General features: G+C 45.6%; 1 protein-coding gene across 1 annotated transcript in view; it reads left to right on the top strand.

Annotated features, from left to right (window-relative positions):
* Window positions 1-26,928, top strand: part of LOC107185489 (forkhead box protein P2) — a 221,562-nt gene that overhangs the window by 178,379 nt on the left and 16,255 nt on the right. The window contains exons 4-6 of the mRNA XM_015573178.1: window positions 23,038-23,610; window positions 24,104-24,166; window positions 25,851-26,100. Coding sequence (XP_015428664.1) covers window positions 23,038-23,610; window positions 24,104-24,166; window positions 25,851-26,100 — 886 coding nt within the window. The remainder of the gene's footprint in view (window positions 1-23,037; window positions 23,611-24,103; window positions 24,167-25,850; window positions 26,101-26,928) is intronic.

Below are 26,928 nucleotides of genomic sequence, written 5' to 3'. Positions count from 1 at the left end.
CATATATCACCGGGGCGTCGATATATTATCGCCCGCGACGCCTACCGTCGTGCAGTGTCAATACACGTTGCGACGAAACAAATAGCCGACTAACGGGGCTTGGTTTTCTCTTTCTCTTTCTCTCTTGTCGGCCTCCTGGGGAGTCGCGAGCCGATGCGTCAGACAAAATCCTTCGTGGATTCGGATCTGGAAGGATATATAGACCGGCTCTTCGGAGGATCGATCCATTCGCGACAGTGAACAAAAAATTTAAGAGTTTTAACGTGGACGATTTTACGATTTCATGGAAGTGAATAGCTGTCCTTGATAATCTTTAAGAAGTTAGATATGAATTACCGGCCAAAAGTATGGGACTAGATCTGGTAATTAAAGGAAGACAAAAATATTGTTCTACAAAGATTTGATAAAAGTAATGTGCTAACAGGGATTGGAAATGGTTTGTATATGTACTAATAATGAGTTACTGATCCATCAATCATGAACTATGGTCCCATACTTTTGGCCCAGAGTGTATTTAGCACAAGGGGATCGTCCACAAGCTTCTGTCTGACCAATACTTACAATTCCCCTTAACACTAGAACAGTATACTCTAATAACGATGATTAAACTTTTATAACAATACATTTTCCCAGATGTGAAATGAAGTAATTGATCTTCAAAAAATGATACTCGATAGTCCACTCCTTGCAGAAATGATCAAATATCAGGAATACAAGTAGTTCAGTAGTTCGGGTCATTCATAGATCAGACTCGCCAGCTCAAAACAATCATAACCACATTACACCGGTAATTCCCAATTCAGATCACAGTTCAATTCATTGAATGAAGGTTATACTATGAAGCTAGTACGCTCGCTGACCATGATTCGTGAAAAGAAGGCAATAATCTGTCTTTTCTATCATTTCAAGTCTCATCCAACGAACGTCCCTCATTCTTACTGAATGACACCGCGTCGCCAGTCGCCGCAATCGCGTCCAGCCTGGTGATCGAAACAGTTAGACCAGCTAAAAAGATTCGAAACGCCGGGGTACGGTATTCGAATAATGTTTTCTCCCTTTATTGAACCCGTCGCCGCGAACGTAAGCGCTGGACAGTCAGGAAGGTCCGACGGTGGGGGTTACGGCTGGAGGTTAGAGTCGGGGATGCACAGCAGGAAAAGTCTTTAAAAGGGCTGTAGGAGCGTAGGTAGGACTGACTGGGAGATAGGTGAATGAGTACGTGAGTACATATTTGTTTAGCTAGAAGCACTCGCTCGTTCTATCCTCGGCCCTCCGTCGCCCTCTGTTTCACCCACTCTCCTTCTCTATCTTTCCCCCATGTGCTTCTCTCGGGTTTCGTCTCTTACCCTCTCTCTGCGAGCAGGACACACCGCCCGTTTTCCATGCCCGTCCACGAATCGGATGAATGGATAAACGGACGGGGACGAATCGTACCAAGGCGAAAACCGTTTCCAGCCACCCCCCGTCCGCCCGCCAAAGTCCCCCCTGTTCTTTTTCACTCTGTGTCCACCCTGCGACGACGACGTTCCCAAATCCAGTTAATCCTGCACGCTAATGCGTTTAATGCGGCCAACTCGCCGCGTAACTGGATTTGCGTGTATCGTCGGGAATTGCTGAATCGTTGGACTGACCCAGTAACTCGTTCCCTCGAAAATAAACTGGAAAATCCCTAACTGGTCGGACGAAGAATCATTTCTGTGGTGGATGTAATACAATTTCGAAATAAATTTTTCTCTCAAGATATGTGCCATTGCAAAACGAGTGGAGAAAGAAGGAAAATTCCTCAAACGGGGGGACGTTGAATTCATCCCCCTGTCGGAATCACGGACTCGATTTCACCTAAATTCCAAAGGTCGGTTATCCCACGTCCCCAGACCACCCCATCCCACTACGGTTTGGTAAAAGCTTCTCGCGCGATTTTACGCACGTGCACGCGCGCTCGATATATATACAGAGAGAGAAAGAACCGTACGGAAAAGTGCCTTGCGATATTTTGTGGATACCTGATGGATTCGAGTGACCGGTGAATTTTCAGGCTGAACGTCACCAGGGATAGAGGAGCGGGGACAGGGTGAAAGGAAGGTGTGAGAGGTAGAGAAACGACAAACGGACAAACGGTGGGTGGTTGTTCGTGTGGGTGTATGTGTTCGGCCGGTACGTGTGTCTTGGTCGCGGCGAAAGGGGGATCAGGAGACCGGAGAGATGGAGGAGGAGGGTGCGTCGTATATCGATACTCGCTCCCCCCCCCCCACCCACCCACACCATCGGTCCACTAACGTCGCCCCCGAGTTCACCCCTACCTCCACCACTCCCCGCGTAATGGACACGCAAGGTGTTGTCGACTATGCAAACGAAGCCTCTCGACCTTTCTCGAGGCTCCATACGTGGACTAAATTCCTCGTCGATTTTTATTCGACCCTTTTCGTCGCCGTAATTGGGCCCCCGTTTCAAAATTGACTTATCGTAAAACGGTTAGAAATATAAACTCTGATGGCAGGAAAGTTAATCCGACGAACGAAATGGATGAACAGGAATTTAACAATTAGGAATTGTACAGTTATCGCTGTTGAGGCTGTCGGGTGTAAGCCGTGTCGTGGTGGAATTATTTTCCCAACGTTTTGCAAGCATTGCAGCTACTTCTATCAGGGGGTCCAATGACACACTGATACTGGTATGTGCCTTGTGGTGCTCCACTAATAGAATGATCGACTATTACAAAACATCAGAATACAACAGGTCACAAAATATGTACATATAGACGATTCTAGGAAATAAAATTCTGGGTTACTTGTTAAGGATGAACTTGTGTAGTCTACTCTGGACAAATAAGATCAATCGTGGATGATTTCGAGAGGCTTCAAAGGATGTTTGGAGAATCAGTGGACAGAGACTCATCTGTATCGATTCCTCTCTGTAGTGTATTGGCGCGACCGGATGTTCGGACAGGGAAAAAAAATTTAATATATCCAAATATATCACAGCAGCAGCAGGCGACGACCGGCCATTCAGAACTCCATAATTTGATATGCAGCGAAATCGGGCGAGAAAGCAGCGATGGGGTGGAAATGGTTTTTAGGGTGAGGAGTGAGCAAGGTGAAGCAAGGATCGAACGGGGCAACGAGAGGGGAGGGGGGTGGTAGCAGTTACTGATGGGACGTCCCGAACAGATGTGGACATTATTCATTACGACTGACCAGCAGCAGCCCTTCTGAATACTCTCGTCTTTCGACCGAAAGAAGACGTCCACTTCTTTCGTGTTTCCCCCGCTGAAAACCTCCCTGTTCCAGATATATTGCATGTTTTTCACCACCGCGAGTTTGCCGTACAGTTTTCTAGAATATGTCGAAAATCTCGACGCAATGACTGAAATCACCAAAAAGAAAATTCATTCGGAACAGTGTGTGCTCCTCTCGGTTACTTTCGTCATCCCCCGATCAAACTGCCATATCAGTCTCGATATTTACAGAAGAGGGCAGTTACCCCCTGGAGAACTAATTTCCCCGGGCAAAAAATACTGTCCTCTCAGAGAACGACTGGATCTTCTTCGATATCGCCTCGTTCACGACTATCCCCGCCGATATACATCACGCCCCTTCGGACTGACCCCCCGTTTTCCCTTCCTACTGTTTATCTCGCAATTTCTTCGACTGACCAGTGACTCCCCACACAGGAAGAAACACCGTACCAAACCGTGAAAAAGGGCCACGGCATTCACGACGCCGTCGTGAAATATCTCTAGTTCGTTCAGACCCATACACCATCCCCTTTTGTTTCCTATCTTCTTTCGCGCTCTCCATTTCTCCACAATGTGTCCGTCGTAGGGTGACCACCCCCATTCGCCTCTAGAAACTGTTCCTCCCCACCGCCTCTACCTGGCTTTATGGCTTAAACAAAACTTTCCTATATTACAAGTCCGTGAAATATGAATACGCTGGCAAAAGGGAAATCTAGCGACCGGTCGGGGGTAGTGTAGAGGAGGCGAGGGTCGCCGGACGACCGTGAGGAAGGGGTGTCAAGGGGGTGGATCCGGTCACTTGCCTGCCGTTATGGGTACCGCGCGCTCTGCCGTTGGCAAACCCAATTTGTTATCGACTTATTGGCCAAATTACTTACTATTACCGCAGATTTATTTCCCGTATTAGTCCACGGTTACGCCCACTCGTTACGTCTCCATTAATTACCCCCCCCTCGACCGGACACGTCCTTACGCCATTTAAGTATATTTCAAACGTCGCCGGGAGTTTCCAGGGTCGGGGTGCAGGCAACGGTCAGCTCAAAACACGTCGTTTGTTCTCCCCGAACTGCGTGAGTAGCTGCACATTGTTAGTAAGGTACATCAATTACGAGAAACATATGGATATTATGTGATGGAATTCTGTACTTTCTAGAATAGAATTTTCTTGTTGGAGTATCACGTTGTTGACCGTAGGAAATTTGACGGTTTCGATGACGTGGGTCCGTTTGGACCCTCCTGCGTCGCTCCTTCTAAATATTTTTATTAGAAGACTTTTATACGAATGAATATACCCTTTGACACTCAGTACGACTTATACATCACATATGGAAAATCATTTCAAGGGCCAATCGCGATTACCTACCTTCGTTGGCTTTCAATCGATCCCTCTAACCCCTCGATAATTCACAATATCGTGATTGTGTTTCTGTTGAGTCAGTAATGGGAACCGGAAGGGTGGATAATTCTCCACGGAATAAAAGACTCGTGGCAATCTGTTACGCGGGCTTCCAATCGTGGGAGTTTGTTTCAAGAACGCGGGACGCGGCGCGGAAAGCATCTTTGGATTATGATTCCCACAGAAACGTGAAAGTGGCTCCCCCGATGGAAGTCGATGTAGCATCCTGGAAATTCCAGCGACGAAGCCGCGGGGCCTCTTTACACATACGAGCACTCTCACGGAGCTGAACATACAATCAACACGCGAGTTTACCTTGAGTATTTTTCAAAGGACGATACCGCCGCGTGCGCGTCTCGAATCTCTCAGTATATCGACGGAACCTCGAATAACCAGCCCGGAGGGGAAACGAGACTCGGTTGTACGGGTAAACAATACACACCGCGATATTAACGGACCTTCAAACAAACATCCTGGCGCTCTTCTTGTTTGAGCTCTTTCGCCGATCCGAACAAACCTCTCGCCGCTGTACAGACGCGCGATCCTCGGTACACTCGGCACGCGATAAATGAGAGAAAAAAGAGAATAATTCGAGAGGAAGACTTATCGAATATTTGACCAGTATCATCCGTCGGTATAATCTCGAACGTTTTTTCATTAACGACGTGTAATGTCTGTCATCAAACAGGAATGAGATCTTGTAACTGGTTACAATTGTTAATTATGGATCTGGCGATTCAACGAGTTCGTAAAATTAATTATAACACTTTCAGTGCTTATAGATAAGAAGTCTATTTATTTACCCCTAGATCAGGGTTAAAGAAGAAATTGTCTTGTTATTCTATTAGAATTTTAGCTACTTTGTAAACCTGTTAAATAGCAACTGGTAGATAACGTGTTAACATGGATAGACGAACGAGCAGAGATTATTAGAGAAAATACTTTCTCGAAAAGCTTCGATATAGATAACTCGAAGGGACCAGGGAGGTAGGGGTGGACTCCGTCCAAAAGGATTCACCCTGGAGGAACGATAAAATGCGCCACGTGTTCACCAGGCACTTGATATTCATGCACGTTTCTCCGGGTAGCACGTCGAACCTCAACTAACGGATACCCAGCAATCTAATAAAGATAAAAAATAACGTCGACTCCTACTCTCAGACTGGACGATTCTCGCGGCCCTTACCGGACGGCGCGCGAGTTATATTGAAAAATATATATCTCCCCCTATGCTGACCCATCCCGTAGCCTGCATATAAACTGCCCCCTTATGGAATCTGCGAGCAAGCGTCTACGAGGTATTAGAACGGCCCAGAATGGTCGCGCCACTCTGTCACGGTCATTCGGACTCGTAGACTTACCCTTCGACTTCGACGAGTTCCCTCTGCCCTCCACCCCGACGATTTTCAATGCGGAGGCGCCTTTCGACACCGTCCCTTGGATGTTGATTAAATCTTCTTTTGGCTCGTGCAACCATCGACCCAACGTGGACCTGACTGTCATAAATTCGAATAAACTGAACCTTAGCGATCATACAAAAATCCTCCAGGATAGTGGCGATTAGGGGAGGCAAATAGAATACAATAAATCCTCTATGAGCATTCGACAGCTCTTCAGCAATGAATATTAAATATTTCATAAATTAATGGTCACACGTGGATGAAATAAATACCATTGGCTTCAGATTTCCAAGCTCTATCGCTTTGCTAAACCTCGTTAAAAAGTCCGAATTACATCTGGGAACCTCTCCTTGTCAATGCCGTGGAGCCTTCGAACAGTTGTCCAGGATTTACTGTATCTTCAAAATGAATCCTCCAGACCAAGATGACAGTATATTTTTCGCAAGCATAGATTGATCAGTGGTCGTCGATCGAAAAGTCTCGTTTATCTGCCGTGTTACGAGTAGATTAAGAAAAGAGCAGACGTTGGAAAAAGGCGAAAGGGGAGGAGGAGAAAAGAAGCCACGGTTAGAAGGAATGTTGACACATCTGCTCTCGACGGGCGGCGGCGATCTCCTTTCAACTTCATGAAACTGCTGTGCCCGGCTATTATTTATTTAATGCCTCTCGTTCCTGCGTTACACAACTATTTACATAGAGTGGCTGGGCTCACGGAGCGAAGGTGGGATACGACGTCGTTGCCCCCACCGTGGAGGAAGAAAGAGACGGCCATATGCGAGTCTTCAACGCCCACGTTTCCACGCGATGCCCTCCCCGCGCCCAGTGCCGAAGAGCTCCCATCGATGTACATAAGTGTGTACAAACGGAGAAACGCGGCCGGTTTGTACAAACAATTCGACCCACATTGCCCAACTTGTACGCAACGCGGAATTTTCGGTCGATTCTCCGTATTAACAGTTTCTGCTTGTTTGCACGCTCGCCTCCCCCTCTCTCTGCCATTGTTCCTCGCGCGATTCGATATCTATTTCGAATTCGTTCAAGCTTACCTGCTTGCGTCGTTCATTAGACCGATATTACATTCACGGAATGACTGCAAACGTGAGCCAAAAATCTGATAGATCGCAGGAAAGTATTAGAAATATTAATCCCGTTGCTGTCCAACATTCTATTTATTAAAACATAAACTACTTACATCCACTCGCCAATCTTTATTGGAAAAGCAACGTTTATGCATTCCAAAAGTGACACAACAATGATTCTTGTAGTTGTTATCCATTTGTAATACAGGAGTTATGGAGTGGAACGTGTTATTAGAACGACAAGGATTGGTTTTAATGATACACGGTTCAAGGAATTTCTTGGACGTTTCATATCCTCGTGAGATCCCATTCACTTTGACGTCAGTACCTCGAACGCAACTGTTAATGGGACATGAGAGACAGCACAATAGCCTCTGGTGTTCGATCATACGTCACCTATATATCAGTAATCAATTACCTATCGCGAAGGACACGTATCGTCGACAGGCCTACGATGATTTGTCGATTCGAGACGGATAGTCCTGGGATTCCATGAAGATATGATCTTCAGAATTATAATTGCTCCGCAATAAGTCAATTTCAGTTCGACTTCTCCACGATTCATCTGTACACTATAATTGTACTCTCATGCAGCCCCGAACTAAAATTTTTAGAGCTCGCGACTATCAAACCTTCGAGAACTCCCTTGGTTAAAAGGCGTCAAAATTCAACCCCTTTGTTGGAGGTCGTAGGAAAAGACGAAAGCACGGCGACAATCGATTCCCTTCGAGCCGCCTCTAATCGCTCGGAAATATATATGCGGAATCCGCGTTGTTTATTGCTCGCCACGGAATACCGGAGAATCGTATTCGGGAGATGGAGGCGAGGCGATTCGAGAGACGCCAGAAACGTCGAAACCAGTGGGGGGAGCGATGGGGCAAGGGGTTGCTACAAGCGGAATAATGTTTCTAACGCCCCGGTTCGACGGAATTCGAAATTTGTTTCTTTATCGGCCATAATTTTCTCGAATCTACACACGAATAGGCCCCCGCGCGCTGTACACGCGAGGAGCCAACGAGAGGGTGGGGGTGGGGGGGTGAGACGGTAGTTTCGGGATACACCCCTCGTGTATTGAAAACCGCCGCGTCGTTTCCCCGACAGCTCGCCGACGACTCTAAAATTTTATTTGAAACGTATCCACGGTGTTCGAACCTTCTTTTCGAAACGCGTTTTCTTTGCATCTATTTTCTTGGGACACGTCCACCCCCGATCCTGGATTCATTCAACCCCTTGAACCAGACGAGCGACTAATCGGCCAGGATTGCGTTGGAAAAAGTTACGACATAATTGTTCTTGATATTCACGATGGAACGCTAACCAACAATGATAGAATTCGCGAAACGATTTGTACAAGTTCGATTCGATAAACTGAATTTAAGTATGTGGGTCAACAAAGTTTGTCCGATGATAGTAATTCTCCTTCGTATTCCGTATTTCTGTATCTGGACCACGATTTCCAAATTGAGATACAAGGAGACTTGGAACCGACGAATATTTCTATCTCTCCACGGTGTATTTATACATATTTCCCTGTATATCAGCTCGTGGTGGTCATGAATTTTATCTGAAAACTGCAATCGAGTCGCAACTCTCCCGTTCTAGGCTAATGTAAATTTCAGAATCGTTCCGATGGATCTGTCCGTTTCTTTCGCAGCTTGGCAAATACAGGAATACACGGGATGTGTGACCGGAGCTTTGTTGACGGACGTCTGATATTAAAAACTGTAAAACACACGCAAATGTTGAACGAAGTAGCGTAAATCGAAGTATATATATTTTTTTTTTTTTTTCGTTGGACCGACCACGTTCGACTGAGCTCTTATGAAACAAATTTTTACCGTGTTTACAGGGCGCGGCCGGCTAGTTGGCATTGAACAGCATAGAACGAAATAGCTCGAATATCTAGCATTGCGCCGGGGGTGTGTTCGGCGATAATTCGTTCGGTTACGGAGCCAGGGTACATACATAGCTCACGATGCATGTTCTTTAATTGAGGTGTGTTTACACGCGACGGCCAATTCCGCCCCGTATTGCCTTGACTTATCGCGGCTGGATTAACGCTGGCGGCAATAAAAAATTGATATTAATCGTTTTCCTTGCTTCCACGAAGGCGATCCTCCCTCGAGGAAACCTGTACAACAAACGTAACTTCTTCCTTAAGACGTTGACTGCTAATGTAACATCCATGAAAATTCCACGATGTGAAAACAATTCTTTTAATGATGTTGCTACATGCGAACTAAGGTATGTTAGAGCAGTAGTTATACTTGTAATTTTATCGAACTTCATAAGCCTTCACAGAATTTGTTCCATCATCCCCTTTCTCTCTATTAAAATTCCTCGAAAGAACGTCACCAAACCGCTCTCACGTGAAACATTCACGGCATCCTTGGCTTCAGTTCCATCCAAGAACAAGCACATCCAAGGAGAGCCTTTAAAGACTTCCTCATCGTGTTGAATACCGGGGCCGCGAGTCGAAGAATACATCCCCCTCCCGACGCAGGACTGCGGACATATAAAATTTTCATCGTCCGCGTCCCAAGCTTCTACCCCCCCTCTGTAAAAAAAAGCCAACGAGACGAGCAATGAATGATAAGACGTTAATGCTCGTTGTCCCAGCCCCCGGTTCGATCTCTCGTTTGACGCGGGGGTGGCGATGTGCACAGGGGGGTAGGTGTCGCGTGAAATAAGAGACATACACGCGGACGCATTATGTGAAAAATATGGTAATAATATTGCCGGGGCCAAGCAAAACAGCTCCCTGCATATGAAATATGCGGGATCGCTCCTTGCAACCGTTTTCCGCCCCCTTTACCACCCCCATCCCGCGTGCTCGCCTTTTGTTCCAAGACACAGTGGCAGCCACGGGTGTAGCACCTTCCACCGACGTCGGTTTTTCACCCTCGAGCCGCCGCCATCCGCGTTTACTCCTTTTCTCTTTTTAAAGCACCTCATCCGCCGCGATCTTAGAGGAGCGCACCCCCCGGATTCCGACCAGGCACCGTCGACTGAATACAAATGCGGCTTTCGTGTACTCGAGAGGAGGAACGTCCTCTCTTCTCTTCTTCTTCCTCTAGCCGATTCCTCCGTGCGAGCAATTCCCGTCGAATTAGCGGGGAAAAACAGCGAACCCACACCCCCATTTCTCTTTCTCTCGACTTCTACCGACGGAAACGTGATTTACTCCGAGATATCTCGCGAGTCTCGCGCCGTTCGGAAATTTCTCACGATATTCGATTCGAGAAATCTTTACTTTTCCGACGTCTCGCGTCGAATTCGGTGGAATTCTTTATCGGACTTGGTTTGTAGACTTTTTAACCGGAATAATAGTTAACGGGGTGAAAACAGTCCTGGAAATTGAAGGTGTGACGTCTATTTGGTCGAATATCTCGGAAACTATTGGAGATAGAAAGAACGGTTTAAACTGTGCAAAAAACAGCACTATACAACTACTACCTCATAGAGTTGCATCAAAATAGGGGATTGTCACTTCGGGATGTTTCTTTGTGAGTACCGTGTGTCTGTCTGTCTGTCGAATGCAGAATAAGTAGAATAGGTCGCCAGTGGTCAGACGAAACAATTGTCCAGTCTCCATAGGAGAGAAAAAAGGGAGGAACTGTGAACTACCTACGATCGAAAAATTTTAGATTCTTGGTGGTGCAGAGATCGACGATGATCAGACAAAAACTGGTCACAATGAACGCCTAGGAGCACAGAACCTATCGATGCCACTATGGGGGTCTCGATTCGAAAAAAAGAAAAAACGCGGCGGAGTACAGCGTACCATAGGACAGATAGGAAGGACGGAAGACGGTGAATAATGGAAAGTAGCGAATTCCTTTTCTGGTAGTCGCGACCAGACGAGCTCCATTAAAGGTCCCTAAATCCCCGACGTACTCCGCCCCCGCTCGCACTGCGCGACTCTCTCCTTCTCTCTCGCCTCTCACCCTCTTGGTCTCCATCCACCCCACCTCTTCGTACATGGACGGATCATGACCAAGCATACGGGCGTTCGCTTTTGCTCGTAGACGCATATTTATTCGCAGTCCATTTTGGTTTGTTTGCACAAACGAGAGAGAGTCCGTCAGGCCGACGTCGGACCTCTGTTCTCTGGCCTCTGCCGCGGCTCTGTAGCCGCTCGTCGCCGTGTCTCTCCGCCCTTCTTTTTTTTTTTTTTTCACCACGGACCCCCTGCTTTTCTCCCGCTTTTGCATTCCTACGCTTCTCTGCTCACTTCCGGTGGTCCACGAGCGGGTATCGCGAGGGTGATCGTCACCCTCGGCCTGGGATATATCTTGTTTCTTTGCCGTCTGTCCTCTTCTTCATCCCCCTCCACTCGCGGATTCACCCTTCGTCGTGGATCGCCGTTCATTCTCGGCACCGTTTGTGCATTTAGTTCAGCTGAAATTTCTCGTTTGACTTTTTCATTGGTGTTCGTATACGATGGACACGGCTGGATTAATCATTAAGCAAAATAAGCACGTGCTTTGAGCATGAATTCAACAGATCTTTGTAAAAATTCCTTTTTTTAGGGAACAGTAAGAATTTCTGAGACTACGTAACGTAGGAAATGATAGGAATATAATCGTGACGAGCTTAGAACAAGGTAGTAGGATTGCAAGCGCAATCATCTTCATCCTCGAAGTCTTTCAGTATCTCAAACTCCGCCCCACAGATGGAGGGATCCGGATTCTGATACCGTGATTAAAAATTACTCGGTATTACTTAAGCCCCACCCTCGAATCCCGAGGAGTTTCTTGATGATACAATTAAGTCCTGCAACAGCAGATTTTCCGACTCGGAAAATTGTCCGATATTTTTCATCGCGGCGAGGGTACGTCGTCGTGGAAGGGGAAAAAGGAGACGGTCCACGCAAAAGGGGTGAGAAAAATGTCAGGTTGTTCGGGGCTCAGGAATTAGAAGCACGAAACGGGGGGGGACGAACGTTCCCGTGAAAAGTATAAAGCGACTTTGAACAGAACGAAAAGGGGTGAACGGGCGTTCCGCTAATGAAAGGTTACGACGGAAACTGATGGATCCCGGCTGTGTGATTTATCGCGAAAATAAAGCTCGCTGATTAAGCAGGGATTTCGAGAAACTGGCTGAGGAATTCCTTTGTGGACCGTGACTGGAAATGATCTGTTGCGCGGTGACCGCATAAAGAATGCCGTGGGGGTGAGGTATGTAACTTCGCCCGAACTTCTGTTATTCATAAAATGTTATTGGTAGATTGCGGATGTTTATACGAATATAGAAGTTTACGAATGAATTTTGCGAAATTTGATGCGAAGAAAAGTTCCTTTACCTCGTCGAGTGATCTAGTAAATTCGGAATAAAAGAAAACCCAAACAGGTCTTCTGAAACTGTTTATTTCACTGAATTTCTAGATGATCGGATGCTGTATAAGTACATAAAATCCGCAGTGTAGTTACTGGTTTTCACGAATGCGTTTGTGCATCGAATACTCGATCTATCCAACACTTTCGTCTGTGATTCTTATTCAAAGCCAGCTTTTTTTTGTCGATTTACATTCATTTCTTGGCATCATCCCTAGGCACTCTCGCGACGTCACGGCTCCTCTTCTCACTCATTAATACCGATATTAATATTCAAAACGCCGAACGAAATGAATATTAAACGGAGTAATCGTTTTAACTCTAGTCCGGCGATAATGTTCTCCGACCTACCTCGCCTGAGCATACTCCCTTCTAGGGGTTAATTTATTCATTGAATTTGTTTACATCATTGCACGCCTCGTACGCAAGACGTCGATCGAAGAGAAGAAAAGGGATTAAATAAAGACAATTAATGAGAACTAGCTCCAAGGAAACAGTGTTCGCCGGGACTAATAACACCGAATAAATAGTCTCGAGATTAAGCGCGCGCGTCGCGAAACTTCGGGAGGATCCCCTGTTTTTTGCTCCCAATCCCTGGCAAGGAAGCAGAAAGTCGAGGAACGAAGAAAGGCCTCGATTCATAATTCAACCAGCCACTAATTGATACTGAATTATTAAACGGAACGAAAGTAAAACACGGTCTTGCTTAGGCGCCCAACAGATTACTTGGCGATTGCGTAAACGTGCACCTAGACGTCAGCCTCGAGTGCAAAGGGAAAGACTTGATTTTCCTCGACTCTTACTTGTGATATTATTAAAAGATTGTTATTATTATTATTCATAGTTTATTTGTGCGTCGTATGAATTGCATTCGAGTGGATTGTGCTTATTCTTCACGGACCGTGTTGAAAATGTACGAGGATCGTAAATTCTCTCCTTCCAAACCGTTACGAAACGCGATAAAGAAGAGATCGGAACCTGGACCGATTCAAAATCGAGAGCCACCGAAAAACAGCAACCCTTGTAATTTTTTCCCCTTATCCTGGCGCGAGATGATTAATGGCGGGAAGACGAAGGAAGAAGCGAAAGCCACGAGGAAAGAATAGCGCGATTACCCGAGTACAAACCTTGCCGGGCCCGCTGATGCAGTGGAGAAAAGGAAAAGCTGACTAAGGCAAAACCGTCCGCCGGGCGTTCTCCGCCGCCCCCTTAAACCACCCTCGACCCCCGTTCACCCACACCCTTCGTGAAGTCTCAAGGGTGGAAAAGAGTGGGACGGCCGGTTACCACCGAGTGGATGTAATTTTTCCGTTGTTTGATTTTCATTAACGACCGGTGGCCCACAGGCTTGCAAACCGCCCCCCTCCTCGCCTGACGATGGAAGACAGGGGTTGGGGGGTCAAGAAACAGGGAAATTACGGGCTCTCCGCCAAACAGATACATCCTTTATTTCGTTTTCTTCGGTGCAGAACAAAGTCGGAAATTCACCCCACACCTCCACCCCCAGCTCCTCGGAGCCGGGGAACGGGCTAATGGCGAAAGTTGGACCGAACCGGGATGGAACAAAATATTTCGCGTTTTATCGACGCTTGTCATCGCCGGAACGAAGCGAGGGCATTGGGAAATGAGGCCAGGGAGAGAGGATAATGGAATCGAGTTTGCATCGATTGAGCATGAAATTGGACAGGCTCGGGTGGCGCGATTTATTATTTTGTTTCTAGCGTTCTCAGGGTCGAGAACCGAGAGTACCGTGCCGGGATTTCTCGGGTTGACTCTTAGCTAACACTTTGACTGCCACGTCACCCAAATATGGATAGCAAACGACTTAGCAAACGAAACACCGTGTGTCTGGCTACATACGGAATTTTTCACTGTGTCACTCAATGTGTCACGAAACGTCGATGAAAAACAGATAAACCTTTTGATGCAATTGAATTTCAGAAGACATTCACGCACTTTCTTATTGTCTTTATAAATTGTAAAATATTTGTTCCCCTATTAACCAGTACAATTATTATATGTATTATATTTTTCTCCTTGTAAATCATACGGTTCGATGAAACGTATCAGCCAGCGAAGAAACGAAAAAAATCTTCCTGTATCGCGATGGTGGGCGGAGACAGCACGTTCCCGGTTCACACACCGAAAATCGCTGAACCGGTGGATGTAAGCAAACCCGCAGAATGCCGAAATTACTCTCTCCGATGCACCCTCTATTCCTCTGTTATCCGTTCCTCGGTAACCGGTCCTCCCCAATTTTCCGTCCCTCTTCTTCGCCCCCTTTCTACGGCACCCTTTCTCTCCACACGGGTCTCTCTCTCTCTCTCTCTCTCTGGACACCCCCAGTGTCCTTCTGTATCTCGCCCGGCCAGCTGCGACACTCCCACCTCTATGCGTTAATTCTTGTACATACAGACACCAACGGCGGATACCTACCGGGAAAAGGGCCGCACTTCCGGCAACGTTTACCTTGCATAATGCAGGCAATCTTTGTTTCCACTTTCATCCCCGATTCCCCAGGGCTGGGTTCTTTCGCGAGGACCAACCGCGGTTTCCGCGCGGTTTGAAACTCAATTAGCAGCGCAGCCTTGGTTTCAACGTCCACGGTCACCCAGAACACACGGTACAACACTCATTTTAAAAGTGCGCCGAATTCTGTCACCGCTTAACGTCTAGCTTTTGTCGGAAAGGATCTGTAATTTCATTGATAGCGAAGTAGATTTCACCATTTGTCGGTTGAGAAATTCAAGTATTCCCTTAAAAAATTACTAAAAAAGTAGAAAGTAGTTTAGTTTAATATCGATATTTTTGATTTTAAAATAACAAGATACAGCATATATGCTAATCTTACAATTTTCAAATAACGATTTAAGGGTTTGGGCATTAAAGGGTTAATAAATAAATCCAGACGATCAAAAGAGTCGCGTAATTACTCTAACAATGGACGAATTACGAAAGACACTTTTGATCACCTTCTGTATAGACCACCATGAATGTTACCAAACAGAAACTACAGAAAAGCAAGATAGTAAATTAGCCTCCGTCCACATGATCAAGCGTGTTCAATCGACTCACAACGATCGAAGATCGTGCGGGCATCGGCAGCATGAGCCCTACTAATTGATACCCATGAAAGGGGCCGCCTCTGTACATTGTCAATCGGCAGAGACAGAGGGAAGAGAACGTCCACGGTGAAAGGTAGTCAGGGTCTGGCTGAAACGAACCTGCGAAACGGGGAACGAGCGAGCTGATGGTAACAACACCGGATCCAAAAGAGAAGGACGAGGATGACGGGAGTTTGAGTTTTTGAGAGGCTGACGAACCAATCACGGGACCATCTATAATGTACACAGCCCGTTAACGATGGAGCCCAGAGACATTCCGTCCGCTTGGTTCTAGCCATTTTCCAAATATCCAGCTGGCTAGCGAATCGTCCCAGGAAACCTAACCCCCTTCCATCCCCCCCCCCCACCCCTCGCCCTTTTCTCTTTTCTATGGTCCTCTTCCTAGTCGGTGGACCGGTTCGTCCTGCACAGTGCAGACGTTCCCGGAATCGTTAATTCCTCTCAATATTGCAGGATCCTTTTCGAACGTCAAGTCGCTGGGGCGATTCAGGATGGCCTTCTACCACCCACCCCGAGAGTTTTATGCTCTGGTCCACTGTACCGCCGAATGAAACTTTTACTAATTTCAACGAAATGTAACGTTCATTTTCTGTAAGGATCTCTTCATGATCTCTAGTGACACGATTGGTCCAAGGTTTTCCTATAAGCTCAAAATGTGTCCACCGATTCTCCTTCAGGAATTGAGCAATTATTTAGGTTTCTGAAACTTGTGCATTATCTTCTGTAGTTTTTAAATCTCGCAGTGGTAATATTCTGGAAGCCAGTAGATGGGAAGATCCTATATTTTTGGACTATTTTAGATCGACGAGATCTTCAGAACTTGCAGCAAAGGCTGATTTCTTCTTATATTTCAGAACAAAGGAGTGAAAGCCTTTCACCAGTTCTCCCCTCTAAACCAAATATCATCCAAATCGAGGGAACACCACGTCGAAATCTTCAGACGTGTCTGAACTACCTAGCACGTTAACGATCGTCTTGACAATCGTCGATAGTGGACGAAGAAGAATTCGACCTCCGGCATCGCGTTCTCTATCCGCTCATCAGCGTCCAAAGAGACGCGTAGTTTCCCTAATTCCGAATTATTCCCGAATTCATAGCGACCGCGTGCTCGACGAGTGCTGGAAAGGAGGGGAGGGACTTTTCGGAGTAATTTGTATTCCACATTTCACGTGGAACGGCGAGGGGTGACGAGTAGTCCTTCCCGTGTCGCGTCCTTCGTTCCCTTCACTCCGCTCTCTCATTCTCTCTCTCTAATTCTATCTCTTTCCTCAGCGAGCGTGTTCACACGCGGGGCTCCGTTCTCGCCGAGAGACTTACAGCCGCATGTATAAACGGCGACCAGGGAGCAAGCGTCTGATTATGCGAACGCATGGCTGCTCGTAACGCGATTTAATATTAAAATATTATGACAAACGTCAACAGGAGGCGGGTGTAAAGAGACGCGTCCCTGATTGGCCCCCGACGTGAATACGAAACGAGACGCGTTGGTGGAAGGGAACCTCTTGTTTTGTGGCCTCCTACGGTGCTCCATTTTCGCTTTTTCCCGGCCCACGACAGATCGCGTAAACACGTCGACACTCAAGGAGTCTACGTTCTCCATTTTCCGTGGACATTCTTAACGGTTTGAGGATCTATATAGAGAAGTTGTAGCGGAATGAAATGTCACTACTTCTGTCTTTAGGGTAATGTAATTTATTTTGCCCTAGATATAAAGTAAAATGATGTGTAGGTGGTTTTTTTATGATTGTCGCATCAATCCAATCAAAGCAACTCGTTTTCTCAGTCGAACCATTGAATTAAAGTGTAAAAATGAGTATATTTTCTTAAGAACAACTACGAGAAACTTATTACGTAGATGGCAGCATAATTTACAAAATCTCATAGTAAAGAAGCATTGTTTCAATATTGTTTGCTCGATACATTTTGCAATTATTAGTAGAAAAGTCAATAAATGAAATGTCTGACTACGTACGGCCCTTTTCACTGTGGCAGTCAACGTGTTAAATTAAGTGTCAGTTCGGTTCAGAGATCATCGAAGATTTTATCCAAACAGACGATTTCAAATCGACAGCTACAGAACGGTGGGTCTCGTTATTGATTGCGCAATAAAATTTACGATCCTAAGATAGAACGAATTGTTAATCATATTAATTAAGTTCAGTTCATTTTAATACATTAGATTCATTAATATCGTTTCCTAGTTATTGGAGAATGACCATTCTCTATTCTCCTCCTGCATGGACCGTGTATGTACAAAGTGTCCACGTTCTCTTTTTCAATTCTCCCGATTGATCGATTAAATCACGACACAGGATGGTTAGAGACACTCAATCGTGTATCACGACGGTTAAAAATCAATCGAGTGTCGGCACACGGCCGACAGGATGAGAGAGGATTCGCAACGGGAATTTTAATCAATACACGCATAATAGAATACGTCGTCTGTCGCGGCTATGAAAATATCACGGCTAACAGACCGAAAAGGGATGTTCAATATGGAACACGGGGTAAAGCTAGAAGGTAAATCCGATTCGGATTTGTGGAATATACGGATCGACAGCGAAAAAAACCGAATTTTTTTGCCCCTGGTCCAACTTTTCCTCTCTCGCTTGTACCAAATATCCGCTAGCGGTTGACGTGTCCAGGCTCTGTTGCATCGTACGCGCGGTATAAAACGTCGCTAAATAAACATTCCGGGCATCGCATGCGCGCGCGTAACCAGTTTAAAATTTCACCGATACATAAGCGTTCCGTTCTCCATCCGTAAAACCGAATTGCCCGGTATCCCAAACGGGGGGCAACCGCTGCTCGAATCACTTTCTCCGCTCGATATCCTGTCATCAGAGCAAATTATTTCCCCGTTTCGAGGCTATTCTCGACATTCTCGAATCGTCGTGTTGTCGATATAACGTAAACAACTGGCCCATCGATATCGCCGAAGAAACATCAGGGACTCACTGCTATTGGGGACCATGACTGGAAGGAAATACAGGATGGTGATAATAATGTGGAACACAATCACAGGGTGGATTCTAGTACTCTTTAAACTTTATTAACACTTTGACTGCCACGTCACCCCAATATGGGTGACACGTACATTGAAAAGTGTCGGGATTATTTAAACACTGTTATAAAATGTTTGCATGAAATTAATGTCGCAGTATAATTTAAAACAAGAACTACAGTCTCTATTAACTAAACTCAAATATTTTCAACAATTTATGACTTAAAAAACGAAATAAAGTGTGTCTGGCTACGTACGGCCTTTTTCACTGTGGCAGTCAACGTGTTAAAACGTCAGCGTTACACCTAAGGACTTGTTCTTGTTAGTTTGATGTATAGAATCCACCTAGTCAAAGTGTCCCATATTTTTATCAACGACCATGTACATCAACACCGCAAAACATCTTACAAACTCCCAAACATGAAAACCAGCAATTTTAAAAGTACCATCGTGTCGTTTAAGAAACACCTGAAAATCTGGTCTTAAGGAAGTCTCTAGACAGCTTTCCATCGACAATAAACGCGACTCCGTTGAGCCTCTATTGGTCATCGAGGCGGAAGACGAGGAGATTCTGAGGGGTAGGGGGTGAGCCCTGTGCTACACGGGTCGGGAATCGAAAGTATAAAGACGGAAACCGAGGAGAGTGGAGCTCATATACAGCCCTGCGTGGTAGTTTCGGGCGAGGTGGTTGCAGAGGTTCATGGGGACTCGGATGGGCCAAGGGAAGTTGGAATAAATCCAAACAGTAAACAGAAGGAGCAGAGGCCCCGCGGATTCAAAGGGGGTGAGGAGAGTGGTTTGAAGGTTCGGTGAAAATTCTAATATATAAAAGATATGAAGGCTCGATGGAATCTGAACAGCCAACAACAAGCTCGCTGCTCCCCCGACCTTTATTTAACCTTTTCTTAAAAGAGTCTTAGGAGTCCCTCTTATCTGTAGTCGATGGCCCTTCACCGTCGGCTCTTATACTTTCATTCTTCCGTACCCCCTTATATTTTTTTCCTTTGGCCCCGTTCGTGTACACACGTCGAGCTTCATCGTCGTCTCTCCCTCTCTCTCTCTCTCTCTCTCTCTCTCTCTCTCTCTCTCTCTCTCTCTTTCTCTGCTCGACCCCCGTGGAAGTGAACCACCCTCGAGGTAACCGCGACTTTTCCACCCCTTTCGGGGGCGACACGGCGGCGGCTTTGGACGTTCAAGATTTCCATCGTTTCTTCGGTAGAGCACAGAAGGAATAAGAGATACACGGAGGGTAAGGGACGGACCGATGTCGCTGGCCGCAGACCGGTATTAATTAGCGAATTAAAGGATCGTGATCTAGACCGCGGACGCGTTTCCCGCCAAAGTGGATTAAAACTCCTGGACCGATCGTTGCTTTCCATTAATTTCGTTGAGCAAACCGGGGCCCTCCTACGAGAACCTTTCTTATTGTTTTTTTTCGAGCCTCCTCTCCTCCCGAGCCATCGAGGAGCTTGGTCTAACCCTGAATCGACACGGTATTATTTTTACAGAGTGACTATCCGCCTTACATGCATCGTGAATTACGAGAATTAGCTCGAACGCATAACGCTGAGTTCGATCCATTTTTGAAGCGTTCGTATTTAGGATGAACTGAGAAAAGTGGTTTTTATTCCATGGATAATTATACGGGTTAATTGAAGAGAACGTTTATATTCTCTTGAAATTTCGAGTGACACCTCAGTCCATTAGATCAGTGTTTTCTAACCGTTTTTAGATCATGTCCCACTTCCATGCCTCAAAAGTTCACTTGCCCAAAAATAAAATCACGGATACATTTTCTAACGGAAGAACCGTCGAATCGTTGCCCGTTACTTCTCTCTGTTTTTTCACCGAGCGTTTTTCCCTTTTGTCCACCGCTACGAACTACGGAGACGAAACGCCACACCGTTCTCCTCCTGACTAAACACTGATAACGGCCCCGTCTACGGGGCCACTACTTTCTTTGCATGTTATAAACATACGTAATCGTACACAAATAAGATTAGCATAAGGCTCGTCGCGGTACGGACCGAATCGCTGGAAGAGACACACGGTTTTCCACGCTTCGACGGGAACAATCGCTCGCAGTGGTTTCCGCAAGAGACTGGGAACTGCGTTTTAAATTTATGTTCGAAGAGACCTTCGGTTTCGGCAATGGGACGAAGCATGGCGACGCTCGTGTGTGATCCAGGACATAGAAGTTCCAGGGATAGTGTGGCAGATTAACCGAAAGCCGCCATTTGTGAAATCAAATTTGATATAGCGTCGTGAATATATAAAGCTAATATTTAATTTCATTAATGAAAACTTAGATAAATTTTTATAGTTTACACATTATTTGTATAAATAATGTATGACTTGTAGTTCAAATACTTCATTAATCGTAATAGTTAGAATGATATAATTCATTATTATCATATACCGCGACAGGAAGTTCTCCTATAAATGGCAGAACCAATCAGCAAGAAAGTAACACATCTGCCATACTGTCCCTGGACTATAGAGTCCAGGACAGCGACCGACCTTCGGTCAAGCACAAAGCGGTTTTTGAGGATTCACCTCGCGTGTACTGTTTCGGATTCCCTGGAATCGTCTCCTTGTCACCGGCCGCGGAAACGCTGTCACGGAACAACGAGCATTCTAAACAGCCTCGGGACCGCCCGGTTTCGAGGAATCGAAAACAGGTCCCCGTGGCGATTTACAAACAACCGACACCATCGTCGTTCGTGCAAACACGATCCATGGTCGAGGAAGAATCTGTCGTTCTTCGAGAGCGGTCTAAGTGACGCCAAAACTTTGACGACATTTCGAAATTGGTCATTTTCTTACTGTACAATGGCAACTCGCGACGTTTCGTCCGTGCAAACTGCTAGAATTTTTCTGACCGAATTATACGGAGACGGTATAACTTGGACTTAAATTGAAGCAGCACCCCGTTTTCCACTCCCGTAAAAGAGCCACTCGACCGAGTTTTAACACTTGCCAAGAGATGAAGATTGATTCCTGGAATCGGAGAACTCACGACCTATGGTTGTTATACGTGGTATTTAATGACTGATTTCTTTCTAACAAGTCTATAGATTGTAATTTTTTAGGAATACTTTTGACACTTTTTTTAATTTGATTCGCCATTTCGAATTTCGAAAGTCAAACTTTAAATTCGTAATCGACGTCCAAAAGGATTCACAGATACTGGTCATCTTAAAAATCCTGTATGTTTCGTTAAGTATAAATCAAACGAGCAACGAAATTGACAATTTACGCTGGGTAGGTCGATAGAGAATTTCATTGCGAGGAATTTAAAAACAAAAGCTTCAAATTTACTAAAAAATTACGACGTGCGGACTGATTTGAAGAAAAGTAAGTCATTATGTATCACTGTGGCGGTGACCAGAATGTGTCACATCCTGGTAGAGCACTTATAACAGGAACATACGTTATCTAAACAACGTAAAGTGATAATGGAGATAGACATCGAAAAACAACGTGGCGTAAAGTAAACTCGAAGGTAAAAATCGTGAACGGGGCTTCGTCGTAGTTTCCATCGTGGAAAACTTCTTCGATCTCCCAGACGATGGAAGAGAACGGAAGAACGGGTTACACTCGGTTCCGGCTTTACACTCGGCAATCTACTTGATGATAGAACTTAATAAAACAAATCCCGCTGCGTAAACAACGAAGCTGGAGACTCGAGTCGACGTCATTCAGACAACACCCGAGTTTTCCTTTCGACTTCCCCTCCCCTCCCTGGCCTGCCAGCCAGCCAACGATGACGGAGGATATACCAGGAGTCGTCTCTGGCTCCGAATACCATTAGATAAGATCAATATTGCTCAAAATACGCTGGAAGTTTAACGCGAGCACATTACACGGCATTTATATCATGAATATTCCGCCCGGAGGCTTCTTCCTCCCTCTTTTCGGTCTCTCGCTCGGGCTTCTTCCCTTGTAGCCTACGCTCTCGCGGCGGTCCCCCTTGTTATCTCGCGTTTTGACTTTGTACAAGCGCCCGTGGTCGCCAAAACAGAAACTCCTTTATCTCCCGCTAAGTGGAGCCCCGGAGTTTCAGTTTTAATCGATTTTCGCGCGTACCGTTACGACCCCCTCGCCGTTCGGCGAGTTCTTTTTTAACGAAGGTGCTCCAGGGGGTGAAGATCACTTTATGAGATAAACTGAGCAGTAAATTTGTCTGTAAACGAAATAACGTGTATATGGACAATCAATTCTTCGACATGTATGTGGACTATCAACAATTCGAGCTTATGATCGAAATTAAAGTTTCAACCTCCATTTACGGTACAGTTCCGTTCGTGCAAACAAAATCCATCCCGAATTAACTGTATAAACTGCTCTGTCTTAGTCTCGGAGTTCCATTATATCGTTTAGTATACCTAGTGTCCCCCAATGATGAGGCAGCTCGCAACCGACTTTGACCGAGCTCTCGATCTCCATTTTCGTATTGCAGGCAACTTCGCTGTTTGCAGCCCTGAAGCAGCAGCAACAGCAACCTCGCGACACTGTACCGGCGCCTTCGTCGACAAGGGACCGTGAGAATCGAGAACGTGAACGTCTCTCGGTCCGCAACCGCGAGAACAACCGGGGCAACAACGAGATCGGTGGCAGCGTGACAGAGCAACAGCAGCAGGAGCTAACGATCGAGTACCAAAGCAATGGGAAGCTCAGTCCCGCTGGGCACGCAGTGACAACAGCACCCATGACCCAGCAAAAGCAGCCAATCATCACGCAGCAACCGCAACAGCCGAGTTCTGGGGCGCCTGGTCCCCAACCGAGTCCACATCAGAGTCCGCAGGCCCCGCAGAGGGGTTCACCGCCGAATCCGTCGCAAGGTCCTCCACCTGGAGGACCGCCAGGGGCGCCACCCTCTCAGAATCCCGCGCAGATGATGCTCAGCCCGGCGAGCGGCATCCATCAGATGCAGCAGCTCCTTCAGCAACATATTCTCAGCCCCACGCAACTGCAGTCATTCATGCAGCAGCACACCCTCTATCTGCAGCAGCAACAGCAGCAGCATCATCAGGTAAGTCTTTGATACACTCGTCACTAATACTCTACCAGAAGTCTAACTACACAGGTTGTTCCAGAATGTTTGTCGTACAGCAGTAAAATATCGTTTATACCATTGAATAGTCTAACCCTTTTGAGGTCTGTACTCGAAACCTTGTAGCTAACGCGTGAGTTTACTATAAGAAATTGTAGTTGAAACGTTGTGCCAAGACGACTGTCGCAAGACGTGACTTTATTGCCCTTTCTACCAGGGTCGTAGGATAAATATTATCGAACAACCTTATATGCGATAGACAGTTTTAAATAGAAATACGGAATCCAAATTACCGAACGATACGAATTTGAATAACATGATAAATTGAGTCGATAAGAGTAACAGGATTTGTAGGTTGGTGGAAGAGGAATTCGAAGTTGCTGAGTTAAATGTTCTGTTTTTATTAATGTATTTACAGAAGAGTTCTCTGGAAAGTATCTCGACTAACTACGAGTTCCTGCCATTGTTGCAGGACTCCTCCTCGGAGCACGCGTCGAACCAGGACCGATTCGGCTACTTTTCGTCCCTAAAAGACGTAAGTATATTCCCATTCTTCCATGGGCTCATTGTGAACGTTACGACGCCACGAAGAATCTCGGGTTTCGTTCTTTCATTGTGCCCCGGTTCTTCTTCAACGTACATTAGCAAAGTTTGTCTTTTTTATCGAGTAAGCATAGTTAAACATCTTTCAGATACTTGGTCGGGTAAACAGAGACCGCCTTTCATCACTCTCTCTCTCTCTCTCTCTCTCTCTTGACCATTGATAATTTTAATTATAAAAAGCGTCTGTTTGGCGGGGTACATTCTTCCATCCGTCTCCCATCTTTTGCCGGAAGTGGGTAAACAGTGGAGCATCTTTTCCGAGAGATACTTTGGGTAGCCTCTGTAACACTCTTCGTTTATCCTGTCAGCGGGAATACTAAAAAGCTCAAATATTTTGCCATTTCCAGAGAGTAACAGTAGCAAATTGTACATTTCTCTATTTTTAACATTTTGCTTGTCGAACGAATCCTTGAGTAATAGACTGCGAATTTTATGCATTTATGGCCGACAGGGCTCTGTAAAATACAGGTAAAGATAAAAATTTCATGAAATAGAATGAATTTTTTTATATGGTTTTGAACCTAATAAAATGCTTAAGAGAAATTCCTATATTTGCTCTTGTCTTTATGAATTACATTAGAAAATGTCATTTTGCATAAAAATCCGCATGCTAGTAATTAAGAACCACAAGAATATTTCTATTGTTAAATTTTTACTATTTGAGTATCTGTATATTCGGGTCAGCGAACTGGGAATTTCAACGCTGGACAAAGAGAGTCATTATCATTATCGTCACAATTTTACCGTCTCCTCGGCAGAATTCTCGAGCATTTATCACGGCACAAAGATCCTGTTCGTCAGAAGGTTCGAGAGCTCTTCGCGTCAAAGTATTCTTACCAGGAATATGTTGCTCGTAAACAGGCACAAAGAACATCTTAACGCAAATACGTATCGCCGGCTGGCACACAAGCTCGATACCATCGATAGAGACGTCAAATATTTATTTAGCGGCATGGCCTGACCGGGTCTCCTTTACTCTGCAAACTTAAACAATCCACTACAGGAAATTATCGTCGAGTCACGCAAAAAGACTATCTGAATTACCAAGAATCTAACGTTTTCTTTTTATTTTTTTCTTCCTTCTGTTGACACAACAGCGAAGGATTGTCGTCGACAACCTCCCGGCGAGAATCAACTTTTTCGGTCTAGAAGACAATGTTCCTACACTTTCTCATTACCGTCGCGTTCCGGCTCATTAATCCTGCAGTTTTTCCGCATAGTGCAACAACGATAAAGGAGGGGTCTGTCTCGAGGTTTGTTTTAAAATATCCTCGAGGCTGACGGGAAGAATTCATTGCTTGTGGGGTTGCTCGCGGACGGAGTAAGCAATTAAGCATCGCCATCAGCCCGTTGTGTCTCGTTGTTTGTCTTCGGGGGTGCCCATCAACTGCCCTCCGTCTTCTTCTTTCCACCCCAGAATTATCTGTGCTCGTGATTTATTCACCAAGATGCAACTCTCCCCAATTCTTTCGTTCTCGTCCTCCTCATTTGTCTGACAAAGAGATGTTTGCCTTCTGTCCCGGAAAGCTGTTAGAAATTCAGCCAGAGAGACAATTCGGCCTCGTCCGTATTTTGACGCAGTAACGTGATTTCTCCCGATGTAATTGATTTCCTAGCATCAACACCAGTTTGCGGAGCTCGGCAGGAAGAAGCTCGAGCAGGCGATACAGCAACTGCAGGAACAGTTGCAGCTGAACGTAATTCAGCAAACGCATCTGTTGCAAACCGCGGACAAGAAAAAGGCGTCGGCACCCTTACAACAGCTGGCGCTTCAACAGCAACGCTTGATACAGCAATTGCAGATCACGCAGAGCCAGTACCTTCTTCAACAGGGACTGGGTCTTCAGGGACACAATCCTTCCTCGGGTACAGTATAGCAAAAGAATGCCGAATTTGGACCATTACCTAGGTCAGACCACTACTGTAACTTGTTGTGATACGGCGCAAATTGCTTACAAAAAATACAGTAGTGGTCCAATCTAGACAATGATTAAAATTCGACAACCTTTCCTTTTTCATTTCCAACTAGCAACAACTTACAATCGTAGCGATTTTTAAAACCGTTCCAACCCCTTGATTTAACCAACATCCCCATTTTCCGTGCTTTCCAGTCCGACCTTTTGCAACCAGAACGATCTCCACCCCTCTACTTTCTCATTTTCCACTTCAGCTCAAGCGAAAGTTTCCACACAGAAGTGTTTCGGTTTGCGTCGGATCTCGTTCCGGCGATGTTTTTCTTTCTGACGCGCGCGTGCACGGCGGAGCAGAGAAAGGGCGGAATAATAGAGCCGGGGGGGGCTGGAAAAGCGACGAGGACTCGCCGCCTCGAGTACCTCCAAATTCACAAAACTCACGCGTCGAAACAAGCCTTGCCCATCCGTTTCCGTGCTCCTCTACCCTTTAACGCGTTGCTCTTGATTCCTCTCTTGTTGCCCCCGTTTACCTTTTTCTTTCCCCTCATCAACCTGCACTTTCGCGAGGTGATAAAACCTTAAAGTGGTTGGAGGAACAATTTAGGAATGTTTGACGGTATATTTTTTTATAGAATAATGGTAACAGAAAGAAAACACAACTCTTTACGGTTTTACTTTTATATTTCCGATTTATTCAAAAGTACAGGATACATTTTACCAAAAAAGGGATAAATACATAATTCACTGATGTATTTCATTAGCCTTTTAATTAACAGTAAAT

Source organism: Dufourea novaeangliae, unplaced genomic scaffold (genome assembly GCF_001272555.1).
Source record: "Dufourea novaeangliae isolate 0120121106 unplaced genomic scaffold, ASM127255v1 scaffold57, whole genome shotgun sequence".
Classification (NCBI taxonomy): domain Eukaryota; kingdom Metazoa; phylum Arthropoda; class Insecta; order Hymenoptera; family Halictidae; genus Dufourea; species Dufourea novaeangliae.
This window is presented reverse-complemented; position numbering and strand designations above follow the sequence as displayed.